The 16,930-nt window shown below is 38.0% G+C and overlaps 1 protein-coding gene across 1 annotated transcript in view; it reads right to left on the bottom strand.

Annotated features, from left to right (window-relative positions):
- The window catches only part of LOC124722263 (glutaryl-CoA dehydrogenase, mitochondrial-like), a 53,763-nt gene that overhangs the window by 27,054 nt on the left and 9,779 nt on the right, over nt 1–16,930 (bottom strand). Inside the window, exon 3 of the mRNA XM_047247451.1 lies at nt 3,977–4,209. Coding sequence (XP_047103407.1) covers nt 3,977–4,209 — 233 coding nt within the window. The remainder of the gene's footprint in view (nt 1–3,976; nt 4,210–16,930) is intronic.

Here is a 16,930-nt window from a genome sequence, read left to right on the forward strand (position 1 = left end):
TACGAGGTGATCATGGGTAAGCTACCACACATTATTCTTGTTGATAAATAATTAAACTTTAAGTGTTTCATGATACAACACTGGAAAATTCTTACTCTTATCAGTAAGTACGACAAGCACACTTTTAGGATCCATTTTAGAAGTTCTGGGCATGTTATTCATCTGCAAATGTGTCACATGACACACGAAAGTCATGTTTTTTTTATCAGCAATCACATTAAAGGACATTTTGAAGTTTTCAACCTCAGATGATTTTCACGAGTATTCATTTTACAGGGTGATTATAATTAAAGTTAAACTTTCAAAACACTGTAGAAAGAACACCACTAGTCAGAATGATGTCAAATTGCAATTGAAAATTATTGGAGAAGGGGAAAAACGTATGGCAGATGAAAAATATAGTATGAAAATTGATCAACAGATGGTGCTTCATGTGACAGAATAGGTAAATGAAAACACCTGTCATGAGCACGACACATTGAAGTTGGTATAAACGCTCCAGGTACACGGCTTTTCCTCCTTTCGCATCTGCGATGTTCGCAAATGACTGTCTCAATGCAGAATCACGCTCTGCTTGTAAAGCTGTATTACAAGAACGATGACTGTGCACACATCATTCTGTGGAAGTACTGGACACTGTAGGGTTTTAAAAAAGGTGTTGGTCCAATGACTGCCGTGGGTCTGGAGAAAATTATTCATAAATTCGAAAAGACGTGTTCTTTTGGTGAGCAACCTGATAGACAGAGGAAACAAATTGATTTGACGTCAGTGGAAGCAGTGGCCACAGCAGTGCAGGAGGAGACAAGTGGTGGTGTGCAAACGTGTAGTGCATGGAGAATTGCCTGAACATTGGACACACCCATGAGCATTGTGCGTAAAATCCTACAAAACACTCTTCTTTGATACACATTCAAAATTACCCATGTGCACGAGTTGCTTCCTGTTGACCTGCCAGCAAGAGAGACCTTTGCTTGCATGGAAGTGGACAATGATTGGCCAGGGAAGATTTTGTGGAAAGATGAAGCCCACTTCCATCTGACAGGGTATGTCAATACACAGAGTTTTCTAATGTGGGCAAGAGAAAATCCACACGCAAATCAACCGGTTCCACTTCATCCTGAAAAGGTCACTGAGTGGTGTGGGTTTACGGCATCATTTATCATAGGGCCATATTTTTTCGAAGAGACAGGTGCTTCTGGTAAGTGCTATGAGTGTCTCTTGCGCAATCTAGTTATTCTAGCTCTCCAAAAGCCTGGATGTGTGGATGGGATCATTTTTATGCAAGATGGCACACCTCTGAACATTGCAAATCCAGTTAAGCAGCTGCTGAAATGCCATTTCAGAATTGCTAGAATTATCAGCCGCCATTTTCTTACAGCCTGGCCATCCTGATCACCTGATCATAACCGTATGACTTCTGGCTGTCCGGCAGCCTGAAAGATGATGTGTTCAGTGTTCCGACTGCAAACTTCGCTGCATTGAAGGCACGCACTGTGCAACACATTCTGAACGTGACTCCGGAAACACTTCCATCAGTTGTTTAACATTCTGTTCCTCAATTTCAACTTGTTGCAGAAAATGGTGGACAACATACTGAACATTTTTTGGACCAGTCACACAGAAATTAATAATGTGATCTGATTTTGATTGATACTTTTTGTACGGTTTTTGGTCTCAGGACAATTAAAAACTGATGTAAGTGATGCTTTTTATGTGATTTTTGGCCTCAAGACAATTAAAAACCAATTTTTCCCATCCAATGTGATATGAACTTGCCGTGGTGGATGGGCTTACGTAACTAACAGTATCACACCTGTTCACGCATGCAAACTGAGTAGTTAAGTTTGTCTAACGTCAAACGTACACCTTAGGCATTGTTGTACGATTCATTTGTCATTTGTAGTCGACCACTATTAAATTATAATGCTTACAGTGCCATCTATTGCTACATTTTGTAACTATTTATTTTCCGTCTGCCATATGTTTTCCCCCTTGTCCAATAACATTCCGTTACAATTTGACGTCATTCTGACTAGTGGTGTTACTTCTACAGTGGTTTGAAAGTTTAATTTTAATTATAATCATCCTATATTATATCTTGCATTATTGCCCAATTTTGGCCTTGCAGGCCATTTTCAAGCATTGTAGGTGTTGATGTGTTGTGCAGTTACCCTGTTATTAAACAGTGCATACAGCCGATCTGAAAGCCAGCACATGACGTGCAAGTATGGCTGTGGTACCCCATGTGAACCAAATACACAGTTACATCAATTAAATATCTAGGTGTAAAGTTGCAAAGCAATATCAAATGTAACAATCACATGACATCAGTTGCAGGGAAGGCAAGTGGTCAAATTTGTTTTATTGCAAGAAGTCTTTTTAGTATGGCTCATCTCTAAAGGAGGCCACATACAGAATACTTCTTGAATACCACTAGAGTCTTTGAGACTCTACCAGGTAGGATTAGAGTACATCGAAGCAATTCAGAGGCACGTTGTTAGATTTGGTATTGATAGGTTCAATCATTATATGAGTATTATGGAAATCCTCTGAGAACTTGAATAGGAGTCCCTGGAAGAAAGATGACATATTTTTAGTGAAACACTATTGAGAAAGTTTAGAAAACCAGCATTTGCAATTGTCTGCTGAAGAATTTTACGGCACCCAATGTACATCTTGTGTAAGGAATATGAAGTAAACATAAGGTAAATTTGGGTTCATACACAAGCAATTAGACAGTCTTTTCCCCCTCACTCCATTTGCGAGTGGAACAAGGAAGAGAATGACTCACTGCTGTGCAAGGTAACCTCTGCCAAGCACCATAAAGTGGCTTGTGGAGTATGTATGTAGATGTAGATGTCTACATCAATTTATGGAAGTAAAGGAAAACATAAATAACTTTGAGAGGATCTGAACTCTCCTCCATCAAATTTGTGTCCAGTTCCTGTAATTAGTACTCTTCCTTGGGAACTTTGCAATGTAATAATGAACCTCAGAATATACTGTAACTAAGTACATGATTTCACAGTACTCTAATCAAATGAGTCATTTAGTTTACAAAGGACTTACTCAGTGAAAAATATAGTAACATGCTAGCCATTTATATGATCGTCCTTTAATTAATATTAAGCTATCTTTAATCTCCATTTTTCAACATACATTGATTTATACTTAACTATATGTGCAATGTCACATACACTTTACAGTCTTGTACATTCAGAAATTTTTCAATTGTATACAAGCAAAATGGCACAGTGTAAGACACTCAACTCATTCGGTTCAAATCCCCACCTGGACATCCTGATTTAGGTTTTCCTTGATTTGTTTAAACAGTTTAAGGCAAATGCTGGGAAAGTACCTTGGAAAGGTACTTTTAAAAGGGCACAGCTGATTTCCTCTCCAACCTATTTCTAATGACCTCATCATTGACAATGTTAAGCTCTAATATTCCATCCTTTTCCTATGGAGATGGAGATGTCAAGCAGACATGATTTCAGTTTGCGTTTGAAGTTAATTATATTGTATATTAGATTTTTCACATACTTGGATAAGGGGTGAATTATTTTTGGGACTGCATAACCCACTGCTTTCTGCATCACACTAAGCCTGAGTGAGTTTTGTTACCAGGAATTTCTGAGTTGAAAGTGAACATCTTCATTCCCAAATGAATTACATAGCATTTCTTGTGTAACTTTGAAAATTATGACATAAAAGTAGTTACAAGTCAATGTGTCTTTATAGAGGCAGTTAATACCACAGGACAGAATTCTAGGATGAAAAATGTTGTTTATCTTTAATATACCTTATATTTTACCCTTATTTAAAAAATTTATTTTCAGTAATGAACAAGTTTGGATTATCTAAGTTTTTTTCAACATATTTCAAATTAAGTTTTGATTTGATTGAATATGTTGTTTTCTCTTTGTGATTAAAATCAGCAATATTACAAATTCTTATTCCTCAAAAATTAGTACACTTACAAATTCTATCCTTCAGGCGACCCACATGAAGACATGCTTGAAGACCTATTGATATTTCTGTAAGCATATCTGCTAATTTCTTCTGAATGAGCTGGGTGGCTGCTAAAGGCCGTCCAAACTGGTGACGCTCTAGTGTATATCGACGTGCTTCTGCTAAGCAAAACTCTGCTGCACCCAGGGCTCCCCAACCAATACCATAACGAGCATTACTAAGACAGGTAAAAGGTCCCTGGGGAAAAAGGGCACAAAAAAGAACCTTAAGTTACAACAGATCCAACACTTACAATAAAAATGTGAAATATGGAAGAGTTTATTTTGAATATAAATAGAACACACAGAAAAATTTTATCATCTTCACTTCAAACATCAGGCCTTTTTTAGTTTTGCCTGTTACAGTATGCATCAATTCCTCAGTATTCTTCGAGTTCATTATATCCACATTGTGTAAACTGTATGAACCAAATGAGTATTGACTATATAATCCAATGTGCCTCAACTAAGAATAGATTTGCCATGTTTACCAAGATTCATCTACAAGATAACAAATCGTAGGGATGAGAGGTTTTTTTTTTTTTTTTTTTCTTTTAGGCTTTGAAGAATAAATTGATCAGCCATCATAAATGAGTGTAATGAATACAACTTTAACCTACGTGACAATCTGATTGTTGATTTGGAAATTATGTAAATATCTGGAGATGTGTATTAAGGTCAGTGAGAACCTAGGGATGAGAGTTACTTTTTTCTTCTAGGCATTGAAGAATAAATCGGATCAGCCATCAGACATGAGTGTAATGGATACAACTTTAATCTATGCGACAATCTGATTGTTGATTTGGGAATTATGTACATATCTGGAGATGAGAATCTAGATTATTCCATGATTGAACTTAGAACATCCAAAGTGATTGTGTCAACAATTTGCTTACAGTACTTCATGAAATCGGTGCTCAGCTGCAGGATGATTTGCCTCATAATGGGGAAGAAGAAGATAATTTGAAAAAGAGTAGCAACATAATTGTACAAATTTTCTCACTTTAGATGAAAGAGTAGGGTCTCAAACTAATTTTATTTTCTTAAAATTAGTAGAAATGGTCATACATATTGTAAATCTTTAACTGGCAATACAATTATAGAAAATAATTAGTTTTATTTCCTACAGATGAAATTATGCTGTTTTGATATCAGCCTGTAAAAGCAGACATAAGTTTGTATCTTTCAAGTTTAAACCTGCCTATCTCCTACCACTTACTTTTCAAAATATTTTGGAAGACTATTTATGATCAGATTTATTGACATGTTGCAATTCCTTTCTGACTCCTTCCCAATTTGGTTTCCATATAAGATACTTCACAGAGGATGCTATAATCATTTACAGGAATAAAATACTTTGTTAACAGTATCCTCTGAGAATCTTTTTGAATTTTTAGACCTCTTCCAGGTTAGACTTACAAAATTAATACAGCATGGGAAATCAGATAGTATAGACTCTTTCAGTGTTTTACCCTCAACCTATTCTTATCTTGATTTTTCATTAATGGCTTTCCAATGATGGTAAATAATCAGGCAGCAATGGTTGCCAATAAAATACCTGTACAGATCAAGTATTACTACTACACAACACAAGCCACAAAAATGTCAAATTTGTTAATACTATTTTATAATAGTGAATGACACTGTAAGTCATTGAAATGAGATAAATGTGCTGGAAATTCAGAACATACAACATGTAAGGTTCCTATGTAGCCAAACAGACAATTAAATTAGTAGCTTATTGATAACTAACTGAAGCAACAAAGTTTGCTCCAAAAATTATTTTCTGACAGTATGACAGACAAGTGATTCTGTTATATTCTTTGTGTATTTCTATCATCTGCACTAATGAAAAGAATTTACATTTCATAGGCTATAGTTAAACAGAAGAGGGAAGTTCCACAATTGTAATAGGCTTGTCTCTCTCATACACATGGCAAACATGAAAAAGCCAACACACATTACAAAAAGATGGGTAGAAAAGGACTTGCCAAAGGTGGATGTACCAGAATTAAATAATGCTAAATATACAATTATGTACCAGTTTCTGAGAAGACATAAGAAAGGAAAAGAAATACACCTGATTGGCTGACTTTGAAGTAAAGATGCTGTAAATACAATAAATAGCTACAAACCCACAAATGAATCCATTTCAAAAATTTACAATCACAATGTACTATCTTTGCATGACAAGACTATGAAATACACAGCTCTTTTTTTCTTTTTATTTACACATCAAGTTCCGTAGGACAAAATTGAGTAGCAAATCTCCAAGGTCATGCAACATGTCAGAACATGAAATTACAACATACAAGCAATAACAGATAAAATAAAATGTATATGAACTCAAAAAAAGACAAGCCATAAGTTTGAGTAAGCACAATCAACAATATAAAATAGGAATGAGCTTAATTTTTCAAGGAACTCCTCGACAGAATAGAAGGAGTAACACATGAGGACTCTCTGCAGTTTCAATTTCAAAGTGCATAGATGACTGCTAAGATTTTTGAACTCCTGTGGTAGCTCATTGAAAATGGTTGCAGCAGTATACTGCACACCTTTCTGCACAAGGGTTAAGGAAGTGCAATCCAAATGCAGATTGGACTTCTGTCTAGTATTAACTGAGTGAAAGCTGCTAACTCTTGGGGATAAGCTGATATTGTTAATAAGAAATGACAGTAAAAAATAAATATACTGAGTGGCCAATGTCAATACCCAGACTAGTGAACAGGGGTCAACAAGAGGTTTGCGAACTTATTGCCCACACTGTGCATTTCTGAAGCACAGATATCTTTTGAGAATGATAAGAGTTACCCCAAAATATAATACCATATGACATAAGACTTATGTCATAAGTGAATGAAAATAAGCAAAGTAGACTAACTTTCATGTTGAACGATCACTTACTTCAGATACCATTCGAACAGTAAAAATGGCATCATTAAGTCTTTGGACAAAATCCTGAATGTGGGCTTTCCATGACAGTTTACTATCTATCTGAACACCTAGAAATTTGAACTGTTCAGTTTCATTAATCATACGCCCATTCTGTGAAATTAAAACGTCAGGTTTTTTTGAATTGTGTGTTAGAAACTACAAATGATGCGTCTTACTGTGATTTAGAATTAGTTTATTTTCTACAAGCCATGAACTTATGTCATGAACTGCACTATTTGAAACTGAGCCAATGTTGCACATAACATCCTTTACTACCAAGCTAGTGTCATCAGCAAACAGAAATATTTTAGAGTTACCTGACATACAAGAGGGCATTGCATTTATATAAATAAGGAATAGGAGTGGCCCCAACACTGATCCCTGTGGCACCTCCCATTTGACCGTACCCCACTCAGACTACACATCACCACTATTCTCAACACTGTGAATAATGACCTTCTGCTGTCTGTTGCTAAAGTAAGAAGTGAACCAATTGTGAGCTATTACCCACATTCCATAATGGTCCAATTTCTGCAGCAACATTTTGTGACCAACACAGTCAAACACCTTGGTTAAATCAAAAATATGCCTAGTACTTGAAACCTTTTGTTTAACACATCAAGTACCTCACAGAGAAAAGAGAATATAGCATTTTGAGTTGTTAAATGACTTCTAAAGCCGAACTGTACATTTGATATCAAAATGTGTGATATAAAATTATCAATTATCCTTACATACAGAGCATTTTCAATGACTTTAGCAAACATTGATGGCATAGAAATAGGTCGAAAATTGTCTACATTATCCCTTTCTTCCTTTTTATAAAGCGACTTTCCTACTGAGTACTTTAATCATTCAGGAAACTGACCATTCCTAAACGAAAAATTAGAAATATGGCTAAATACAGGGCTAACATGTGCACCAAAGTACTTTAATATTCTGCTAGGCACTCCATCATATCCATGAGAGTCTGTAGTCTTCAGTGATTTAATTATTCACTCAATCTCCCCCTTGTCTGTATCACTGAGAAATACTTCAGACATCAATCTCGGAAAGGCATTTGCTAAGATTGTTATATGATTTCCTGTAGAAACTAAATTTTTATTTAATTCACCAGCAATGCTCAGAAAATGATTGTTAAATACTGTACATATATCTGATATACAAGTAACAGAAACTGACTTTATATTGCCAACCTTGTGCTGCTGACCGGACACTTACTTCACAACTGACCATATGGTTTTAATTTTATCCTGTGAATGAGCTATTGTATTTGCATGCCATGTACTCTTTGTCTTCCTAATAACATTTTTAAGCACCTTGAAGTACTGTTTGCAATGCACTACTGTAGCTTGATTGTGACCACTTCTAATGTTTTGATATAATTCCCGCTTTGTTCTACATAATATATATCCTTACCCCACTAGTTAGCCACCCAGGCTGGCGTTTACTGCTAGTACCCTATTTAGCACCCCCCCCCCCCCCCCCCCCCCCATGAACCATGGACCTCCCAAGTGGGGAGGCTTGCGTGCCTCAGCGATACAGACAACGGAGGGGTATCTGTCGAGAGGCCAGACAAATCTGTGGTTCCTGAAGAGGGGCAGCAGCCTTGTCAGTAGTTGCAGGGGCAACAGTCTGGATGATTGACTGATCTGGCCTTGTAACACTAACCAAAATGACCTTGCTGTTCTGGTACTGTGAACGGCTGAAAGCAAGGAGAAATTACAGCCGTAATTTTTCCCAAGGGTATGCAGCTTTACTGTGTGATTAAATGATGAAGGCGTCCTCTTGGGTAAAATATTCCGAAGGTAAAATAGTCCCCCATTCGGATCTCCGGGCAGGGACTACTGAAGAGGACGTCATTATCAGGAGAATGAATGCTGGCATACTATGGATCGGAGTGTGGAATGGCAGATCCCTTAATCGGGCAGGTAGGTTAGAAAATTTAAAAAGGGAAATTGATAGGTTAAAGTTAGATATAGTGGCAATTAGTGAAGTTCGGTGGCAGGAGGAACAAGACTTTCTGTCAGGTGAATACAGGGTTATAAATACAAAATCAAATAGGAGAAATGCAGGAGTAGGTTTAATAGTGAGTAAAAAAATAGGAGTTCGGATAAGCTGCTACAGACAACATAGTGAACGCATTATTGTGGCCAAGATAGACACAAAGCCCGTGCCTACGACAGTACTACAAGTCTATACGCCAACTAGCTCTGCAGATGACGAAGAAATTGAAGAACTGTATGATGAGATAAAAGAAATTATTCAGATAGTAAAGGGAGATGAAAATTTAATAGTCATGGGTGACGAATTCGATAGTAGGAAAAGGAAGAGAAGGAAACGTAGTAGGTGAATATGGATTGGGGGTAAGAAATGAACGTGGAAGCCGCCTGGTAGAATTTTGCACAGAGCACAACTTAACCATAGCTAACACTTGGTTCAAGATCCATAAAAGAAGGTTGTATACATGTAAGCAGCCTGGAGATACTGATAGGTTTCAGATAGATTATATAATGGTAAGACAGAGATTTAGGAACCAGGTTTTAAATTTTAAGACATTTCCAGGGGCAGATGTGGACTCTGACCACAATCTATTGGTTATGAACTGTAGATTAAAACTGAAAGAACCAGAGGTTGTACAGAGTTTCAGGGAGAGCATAAGGGAACAACTGACGGGAATGGGGGAAAGAAATACAGTAGAAGAAGAATGGGTGGCTTTGAGGAATGAAATAGTGAAGGTAGCAGAGGATCAAGTAGGTAAAAAGATGAGGGCTAGCAGAAATCCTTGGGTAACAGAGGAGACACTGAATTTAATTGATGAAAGCAGAAAATACAAAAATGCAGTGAGTGAAGCAGGCAAAAAGGTATACAAACGTCTCAAAAATGAGATCGACAGGAAGTGCAAAATGGCTAAGCACGGATGGCTAGAGGACAAATGTAAGGATGTAGAGGCTTATCTCATGAGAGATAAGATAGATACTGCCTACAAGAAAATTAAAGAGACCTTTGGAGAAAAGAGAACCACTTGCATGAATATCAAGAGCTCAGATGGAAACCCAGTTCTAAGCAAAGAAGGGAAAGCAGAAAGGTGGAAGGAATATTTAGAGGGTCTATACAGGGGCGATGTTCTTGAGGACAGTTTTATGGAAGTGGAAGAGGAGGTAGATGAAGATGAAATGGGAGATATGATACTGCGTGAAGTGTTTGACAGAGCACTGAAAGACCTGAGTCGAAACAAGGCCCCGGGAGTCGACAACATTCCATTAGAACTACTGACAGCCTTGGGAGAGCCAGCCCTGACAAAATTCTACCATCTGGTGAGCAAGTTGTATGAGACAGGCGAAATACCCTCAGACTTAAAGAAGAATATAATAATTCCAATCCCAAAGAAAGCAGGTGTTGACAGATGTGAAAATTACTGAACTATCAGTTTAATAAGTCACAGCTGCAAAATACTAACGCGAATTCTTTACAGACGAATGGAAAAACTGATAGAAGCCGACCTCGGTGAAGATAAGTTTGGATTCCGTAGAAATGTTGGAACACGTGAGGATATACTGACCCTACGACTTATCTTAGAAGAAAGATTAAGGAAAGGCAAACCTATGTTTCTAGCATTTGTAGACTCAGAGAAAGCTTTTGACAATGTTGATTGGAATACTCTCTTTCAAATTCTGAAGGTGTCAGGGGTAAAATACAGGGAGTGAAAGGCTATTTACAATTTGTATGGAAAGCAGATGGCAGTTATAAGAGTCGAGGGGTATGAAAGGGAAGCAGTGGTTGGGAAGGGAGTGAGACAGGGTTGTAGCTTATCCCCGATGTCATTCAATCTGTATATTGAGCAAGCAATAAAGGAAACAAAAGAAATGTTCGGAGTAGGTATTAAAATCCATGGAGAAGAAATAAAAACTTTGAGGTTTGCCGATGACATTGTAATTCTGTCAGAGACAGCAAAGGACTTGTAAGAGCAGTTGAACGGAATGGACAGTGTCTTGAAAGGAGGGTATAAGATGAAGATCAACAAAAGCAAAACGAGGATAATGGAATGTAGTGGAATTAAGTTGGGTGATGTTGAGGGAATTAGATAAGGAAATGAGACACCTAAAGTAGTAAAGGAGTTTTGCTATTTGGGGAGCAAAATAATTGATGATGGTCGAAGTAGAGAGGATATAAAATGTAGAATGGCGATGGCAAGGAAATCGTTTCTGAAGAAGAAAGATTTGTTAACATCGAGTATAGATATAAATGTCAGGATGTCATTTCTGAAAGCATTTGTATGGAGTGTAGCCATGTATGGAAGTGAAACGTGGACGATAAATAGTTTAGACAAGAAGAGAATAGAAGCTTTCGAAATGTGGTGCTACAGAAGAATGCTGAAGATTAGATGGGTAGATCACATAACTAATGAGGAGGTATTGAATAGAATTGGGGAGAAGAGGTACTTGTGGCACAACTTGACTAGAAGAAGGGATCGGTTGGTAGGACATGTTCTGAGAGATCGAGGGATAACCAATTTAGTATTGGAGGGCAGCGTGGAGGGTAAAAATCGTAGAGGGAGACCAAGAGATGAATACACTAAGCAGATTCAGAAGGATGTAGGCTGCAGTAGGTACTGGAAGGTGAAGAAGCTTGCACAGGATAGAGTAGCATGGAGAGCTTCATCAAACCAGTCTCAGGACTGAAGACCACAACAACCCTATTTAGGACATTCTAATGGAAAGCAGCTCTCAAAGAGCATCAGAAATGTGTTAAGGAAAGCATTATATTTGTCATCTATGTTACCAGCACTATAAACATCCTACCTCTCTTGTTCCTCGACAAGGTTTACAAAATTCTCAATTGCTTTTGGATTAAATGGTTCAAATGGCTCTGAGCGCTATGGGACTTAACTTCAGAGGCCATCAGTCCCCTAGAACGTAGAACTACTCAATCCTAACTAACCTAAGGACAACACACACATCCATCCCCGAGGCAGGATTCGAACCTGTGGCCGTAGCGGTCGCACGGTTCCAGACTGTAGTGCCTAGAACCGCTCGGCCACTCCGGCTGGCTTTTGGATTAACTTTCCTGCATAGTTTGTAATTATATGTGACATTTGTTTGAGTACAAAATCCTTTTAGTGTTAAAATTGGTGCATCATGGTCTGAAAGGGCATTGACCCTTTTACTAACAGAATGCCCATCTAGTAATGAAGAATGAATAAAAATGTTGTTTATGGCTGTGCTACTGTTCCCCTGCACCCTAGTTGGAAAAACACAGTCTGTATCAGATCATATGAATTTAGGAGATCTACCAACATCATTTTTCTTGCACTATCATGTACAAAATTTATACTGAAGTCACCACACACAACTAATTTCTCGTACTTCCTATAAAGTGAACAAGAACCCCCTCTAGCTTGGGCAGAAATGCTCTGAAGTCAAAATTAGGGGACCTATAAACAAAAACAATTAAAAATTTAGTTTCACTAAATTCAACTGCAACTGCACAACATTCAAATATCTGTTCAGTGCAGTGCCACGATACATACCTCTATGGACTCAAAAGGAATACTGTTTTTTACATACATGGCCATTCTCCCACCCCACAATGAAATCCTTGAAAAACAGCCAGCTAACCTGTATCCTGGTAAAGGAAGCCTCTGAATCGTCAAGTTATTTAAGTGGTGCTCCGATATACGAATAATTTCATAGTCAACATCTATAAGCAGTTCACTAACTTTATCTCTAATAGCTTTAATATTCTGATGAAATATGCTAACTCCTTCTCTACTTGGAAACATGACATCCTCTGAAGGTGAGCCCTTAGAGGGACTTCCTTTAAGCAGGTATATCCATCAGCTGACTTCATTCAAAAACGGTGCAGCTCTAACACCAACTACTACAGGAATTTTTCCAAGAGTGTCCTACCACCACCCACTACACGTCACCTATAAGCTTTGCCAGTATCCCCTTCCCAAACCTGTTGAAGTGCAGGCCATGCCTAGTGAAACCCGATCTACTGATAAACTCAACTGGCACCACTGCAATGTGACCCATGCCCTCTGCCATCAGTGCCCTCTCCAGCCCAGTGTTAACGTGCTTAACAGCTGCATTAAGATGAGGCTGATCATGATGCTGAAACAGTTGCATGAAATGCAGATTGATGCCATCAGTTTGAGTAGCTATCTTTATCAGGTCACCACCTGCATCACATTCCCTGTCCCTATCAAGGCTATTCCCTGCACCAGGTCTAATTTGGTGCGTAGCTTTGTGTATGTAATTAATTTCATAATTTATTTTGACCATTCCTAGTTAATATCTTTTGTTATGGAGTGAAATCAGTAATTGTTTCAGAACTTAAATTCTATTGTTTACTTATAAACAAAAATAAAATCTGTAATAATTATAAACATTTGGAAGAAGAACTACTAGAATCCTTTAAGTATTTACTTGGCTCTATTCGAAAACATGTTAGCAAAGCCAGCCCTTATTTAATTCCAAAATAATTACCAGATTGGTCAAAAGCATTGTTTGCATAACTAGATCTGCTAATTTCATTATTTGAACAAATAATTTGGCCTAATCTTTGTGGTAGAGAGAACTGTTAAAAAGGAGGAATTTTTCGATCTATTCATATAATTGAATGAGTTATGTTTTAATTGTAATTTCTGTAACTTAAAACATCAAAAAAGTGTAGTCTCAGTGCCTATTTACTGTGAGGATTTATAAAGGCCCTATTTTTGGTCTTGAGACAGTCCGTCCACGGCCAATTTTCAGAGGGAAATTATGTACTGCTTCAAGTAACAACAATGCATCAAATTTAACAGTGGAATTAGTGTAACACAAATAGGCCATGTGTTAAGGCAATGACAATGTCTGTTCAAGTTATTTGAGAAATAGTGTCACACATACCCTATTCTTCTGCAAGAACTGTGTGGTTAGGTTTATGTAATGTTGGGGGTTGTGGACAGTGACAGTAAAGAACTGTGAAACACAACTGTTCAACTGTTAGCTACATTAATTACAGTAGTTAGTGTTGAACCGTTCGCAGTACCAGCACAGCGAGGCTGTTTTGGTTAGTGTTACAAGGCCAGATCAGGCTGCTGCCTTTCTTCAGGAACCATACATTTGTCTGGCCTCTCAACAGATACCCCTCCGTTGTGGTTGCACCTACGGTACGGCTATCTGTATCGCTGAGGCACGCAAGCCTCCCCACCAACGGCAAGGACTATGGTTCAAAGGGGGAGGTGGTTGGTTATACAATTGATATAAATGGGTTCCTGTACATCATTCAGGTTCTTAAGGGCAATTGTAGCCTCAAAATGAATGGAAATCATGTTTATGACATGTTTTAACAACATTGTGTGTAAAGTTACTCCATTCAAAGAGTACATGCATATTCAAATGCAGAGATATGTAAACAGGCAGAATATGGCGCTGCAGTCGGCAATGCCTATATAAGACAACAAGTGTCTGGTGCAGTTGTTAGATTGGTTACTGCTGCTACAATAGCAGGTTATCAATATTTAAGTGAGTTTGCACGTGGTGTTATAGTCGGTGCACAAGGGATGGGACATAGCATCTCCGAGGTAGCGATGAAGTGGGGATTTTCCCATATGACCATTTCACGAGTGTACGGTGAATATCAGGAATCCAGTAAAACTTCAAATCTCTGACATCGCAGCAGCTGGAAAAAGACCTGCAAGAACGGGACCAACGACAACTGAAGAGAATAGTGCAGCGTGACAGAAGTGCAACCCTTCCACAAATTGCTGCAGATTTCAATGCTGGGCCATCAATAAGTGTTAGTGTGTGAACCATTCAATGAAACATCATCAACATAGTCTTTTGGAGCCGAAGGCCCACTCGTGTACCCTTAATGACTGCACGACATGAAGCTTTACACCTCACCTGTGATCATCAACACCGACATTGGACTGTTGATGACTGGAAACAAGCAGATGGATGTGTAAGGGTATGGAGACAACCTCATTAATTCATGGACCCTTCATTTCAGCTGAGGACTGTTCAAGCTGGTGGAGGTTCTGTAATAGTGTGGCGCGTGTGCAGTTGGGAGTACTATGGGGCCCTTGATATGTCTAGAGATGACTGTGATAGGTGACACATACATAAGCATCCTGTCTGATCACCTGTATCCATTATTCATGTCCACTGTGCATTCCAACAGATTTGGGCAATTCCAGCAGGTCAATTCGACACCCCATACATCCAGAATTGCTATAGAGTGGCTCCAGGAACATTCTTTTGACTTTAAACACTTCCACTGGCCATCAAACTCCCCAGACATGAACATTATTGAGCATATCTGGGATGCCTTGCAACGTGCTGTGCAGAAGAGATTCCACCCTCTCATACTCTTATGGATTTATGGACAGCCCTGAAGCATTCATGGTGTCAGTTCCCTCCAGCACTACTTCTGACATTAGTCGAGTTCATGCCACATCATGTTGTGGCACTTCTGCATGCTTGCGGAGGCCCTACACAATATTAGGCAGGTGTACCAGTTTTTTGGCTCTTCAGTGTACTTTGCAAGATATTTGGCAGTATTGCCTTATAATGGATAACTTTACACATGTCTGGAAATTTTAAATGAAAAGAAAACAGAAATCTGAAGTGGCATGACACTTTTCATAGCTTTATTGACTTGTTGGAACCTATTACAAGGATAAATGCAATATGGCAAGTCATTTAAATTTTAAGTTTTTATTATGTAAATTGAAAATAATGTTTCTGCTGTGTCTGGAGCACGAGTTTCTCACCTTCACTTTTATAGTATTTCTATAGCAGGATGAGGCACTACTAACCTTGATTTCACTTCAATAATGACTGGATACATACATAAAAGATTGCAGGTGATCTTTAAACTACAAAGATCATCTTTGTAATACCACAGGTTCATCAAGTAGCCCCTAGTTATTGATTTTGGAGATATCTCCAACATCAGGCCATACAAATGTCTATGTTGAGTCACCTGTCATCTTCACGAACTTAACTTGAATCTCATCATAAGATAGCACTAGTCCAATAATTTCCTCAGTATCCTTATTTTCTGCTTTTGTTTGCAGTCGTCGTAAAGTTACCCCCACCCAAGCAAAAGTCACACACCTTTGCTTGTTTTCAGCTTGCTAGTAAAATGTCTCCACTAAAAAAGTGTTTCACCTACTGTTCCACATAACTATGACATGGCAATGACAGCTTCTAAGCAATGTAAAAATACGTAAAGATACTCACATCCAATTAACTGCATTTATCATCCTGCATCATGATGTATGAACAACACTGTCATGATTTTTCAATCCAGTAAAGTTCACTATGTCTTATCTAAGCAGCCATTTTACTCAGAATTTCCAAAACAGGCCATGGGCGGCACCCCACAGAACTTAATGGGAAGTGTGTAAAGTAACCCAGGTTGCATAATTTAACCCAGTTTATGGTACATCAAATTCAGTCGTTATCTTAAAACCATTGCAGAGTATACCCTTGCACGTTTCATCCTCTCAGAAACTAAACTCTGCTTATATTCTGCTAAAACACAAAAATAGTTTTATACATAATCACTATTATGAATTTGAATATTTTATTTCCATGCATTCAAAAGACAGCAGTAGATTTTAAGCAACTTTCTTCTTCTCTGAATTTCTAATTCCTCTGAAGCACACATAAATTTGATAATTACTGAAGATTTTTGTACCCAAATGTACAAAAAACTTTGGACAAAAACAGAAGGCATTCAGCCTGATCCATCTATTTGCCATGCTTTCTGTCAAACTACAGCAAGCTGTAGTCTCAAAATAAAATGGCACAAAACCAACAGCACTGCTCCCTGTCTAGCACTGCTGCAATTGCATTCTCACAATGAGTGGCTTTTGGATATTAGCGAGATCATGAAAACCAATCCTCTGCAACAGTTAACATGTTCATCTGATGATTAGATTATAGTGTATGTTTTAGAGTTCAGTTGTTACATCATATTTCAAAAGA

The sequence above is a fragment of the Schistocerca piceifrons genome, chromosome X (genome assembly GCF_021461385.2).
Source record: "Schistocerca piceifrons isolate TAMUIC-IGC-003096 chromosome X, iqSchPice1.1, whole genome shotgun sequence".
NCBI classification, from domain to species: domain Eukaryota; kingdom Metazoa; phylum Arthropoda; class Insecta; order Orthoptera; family Acrididae; genus Schistocerca; species Schistocerca piceifrons.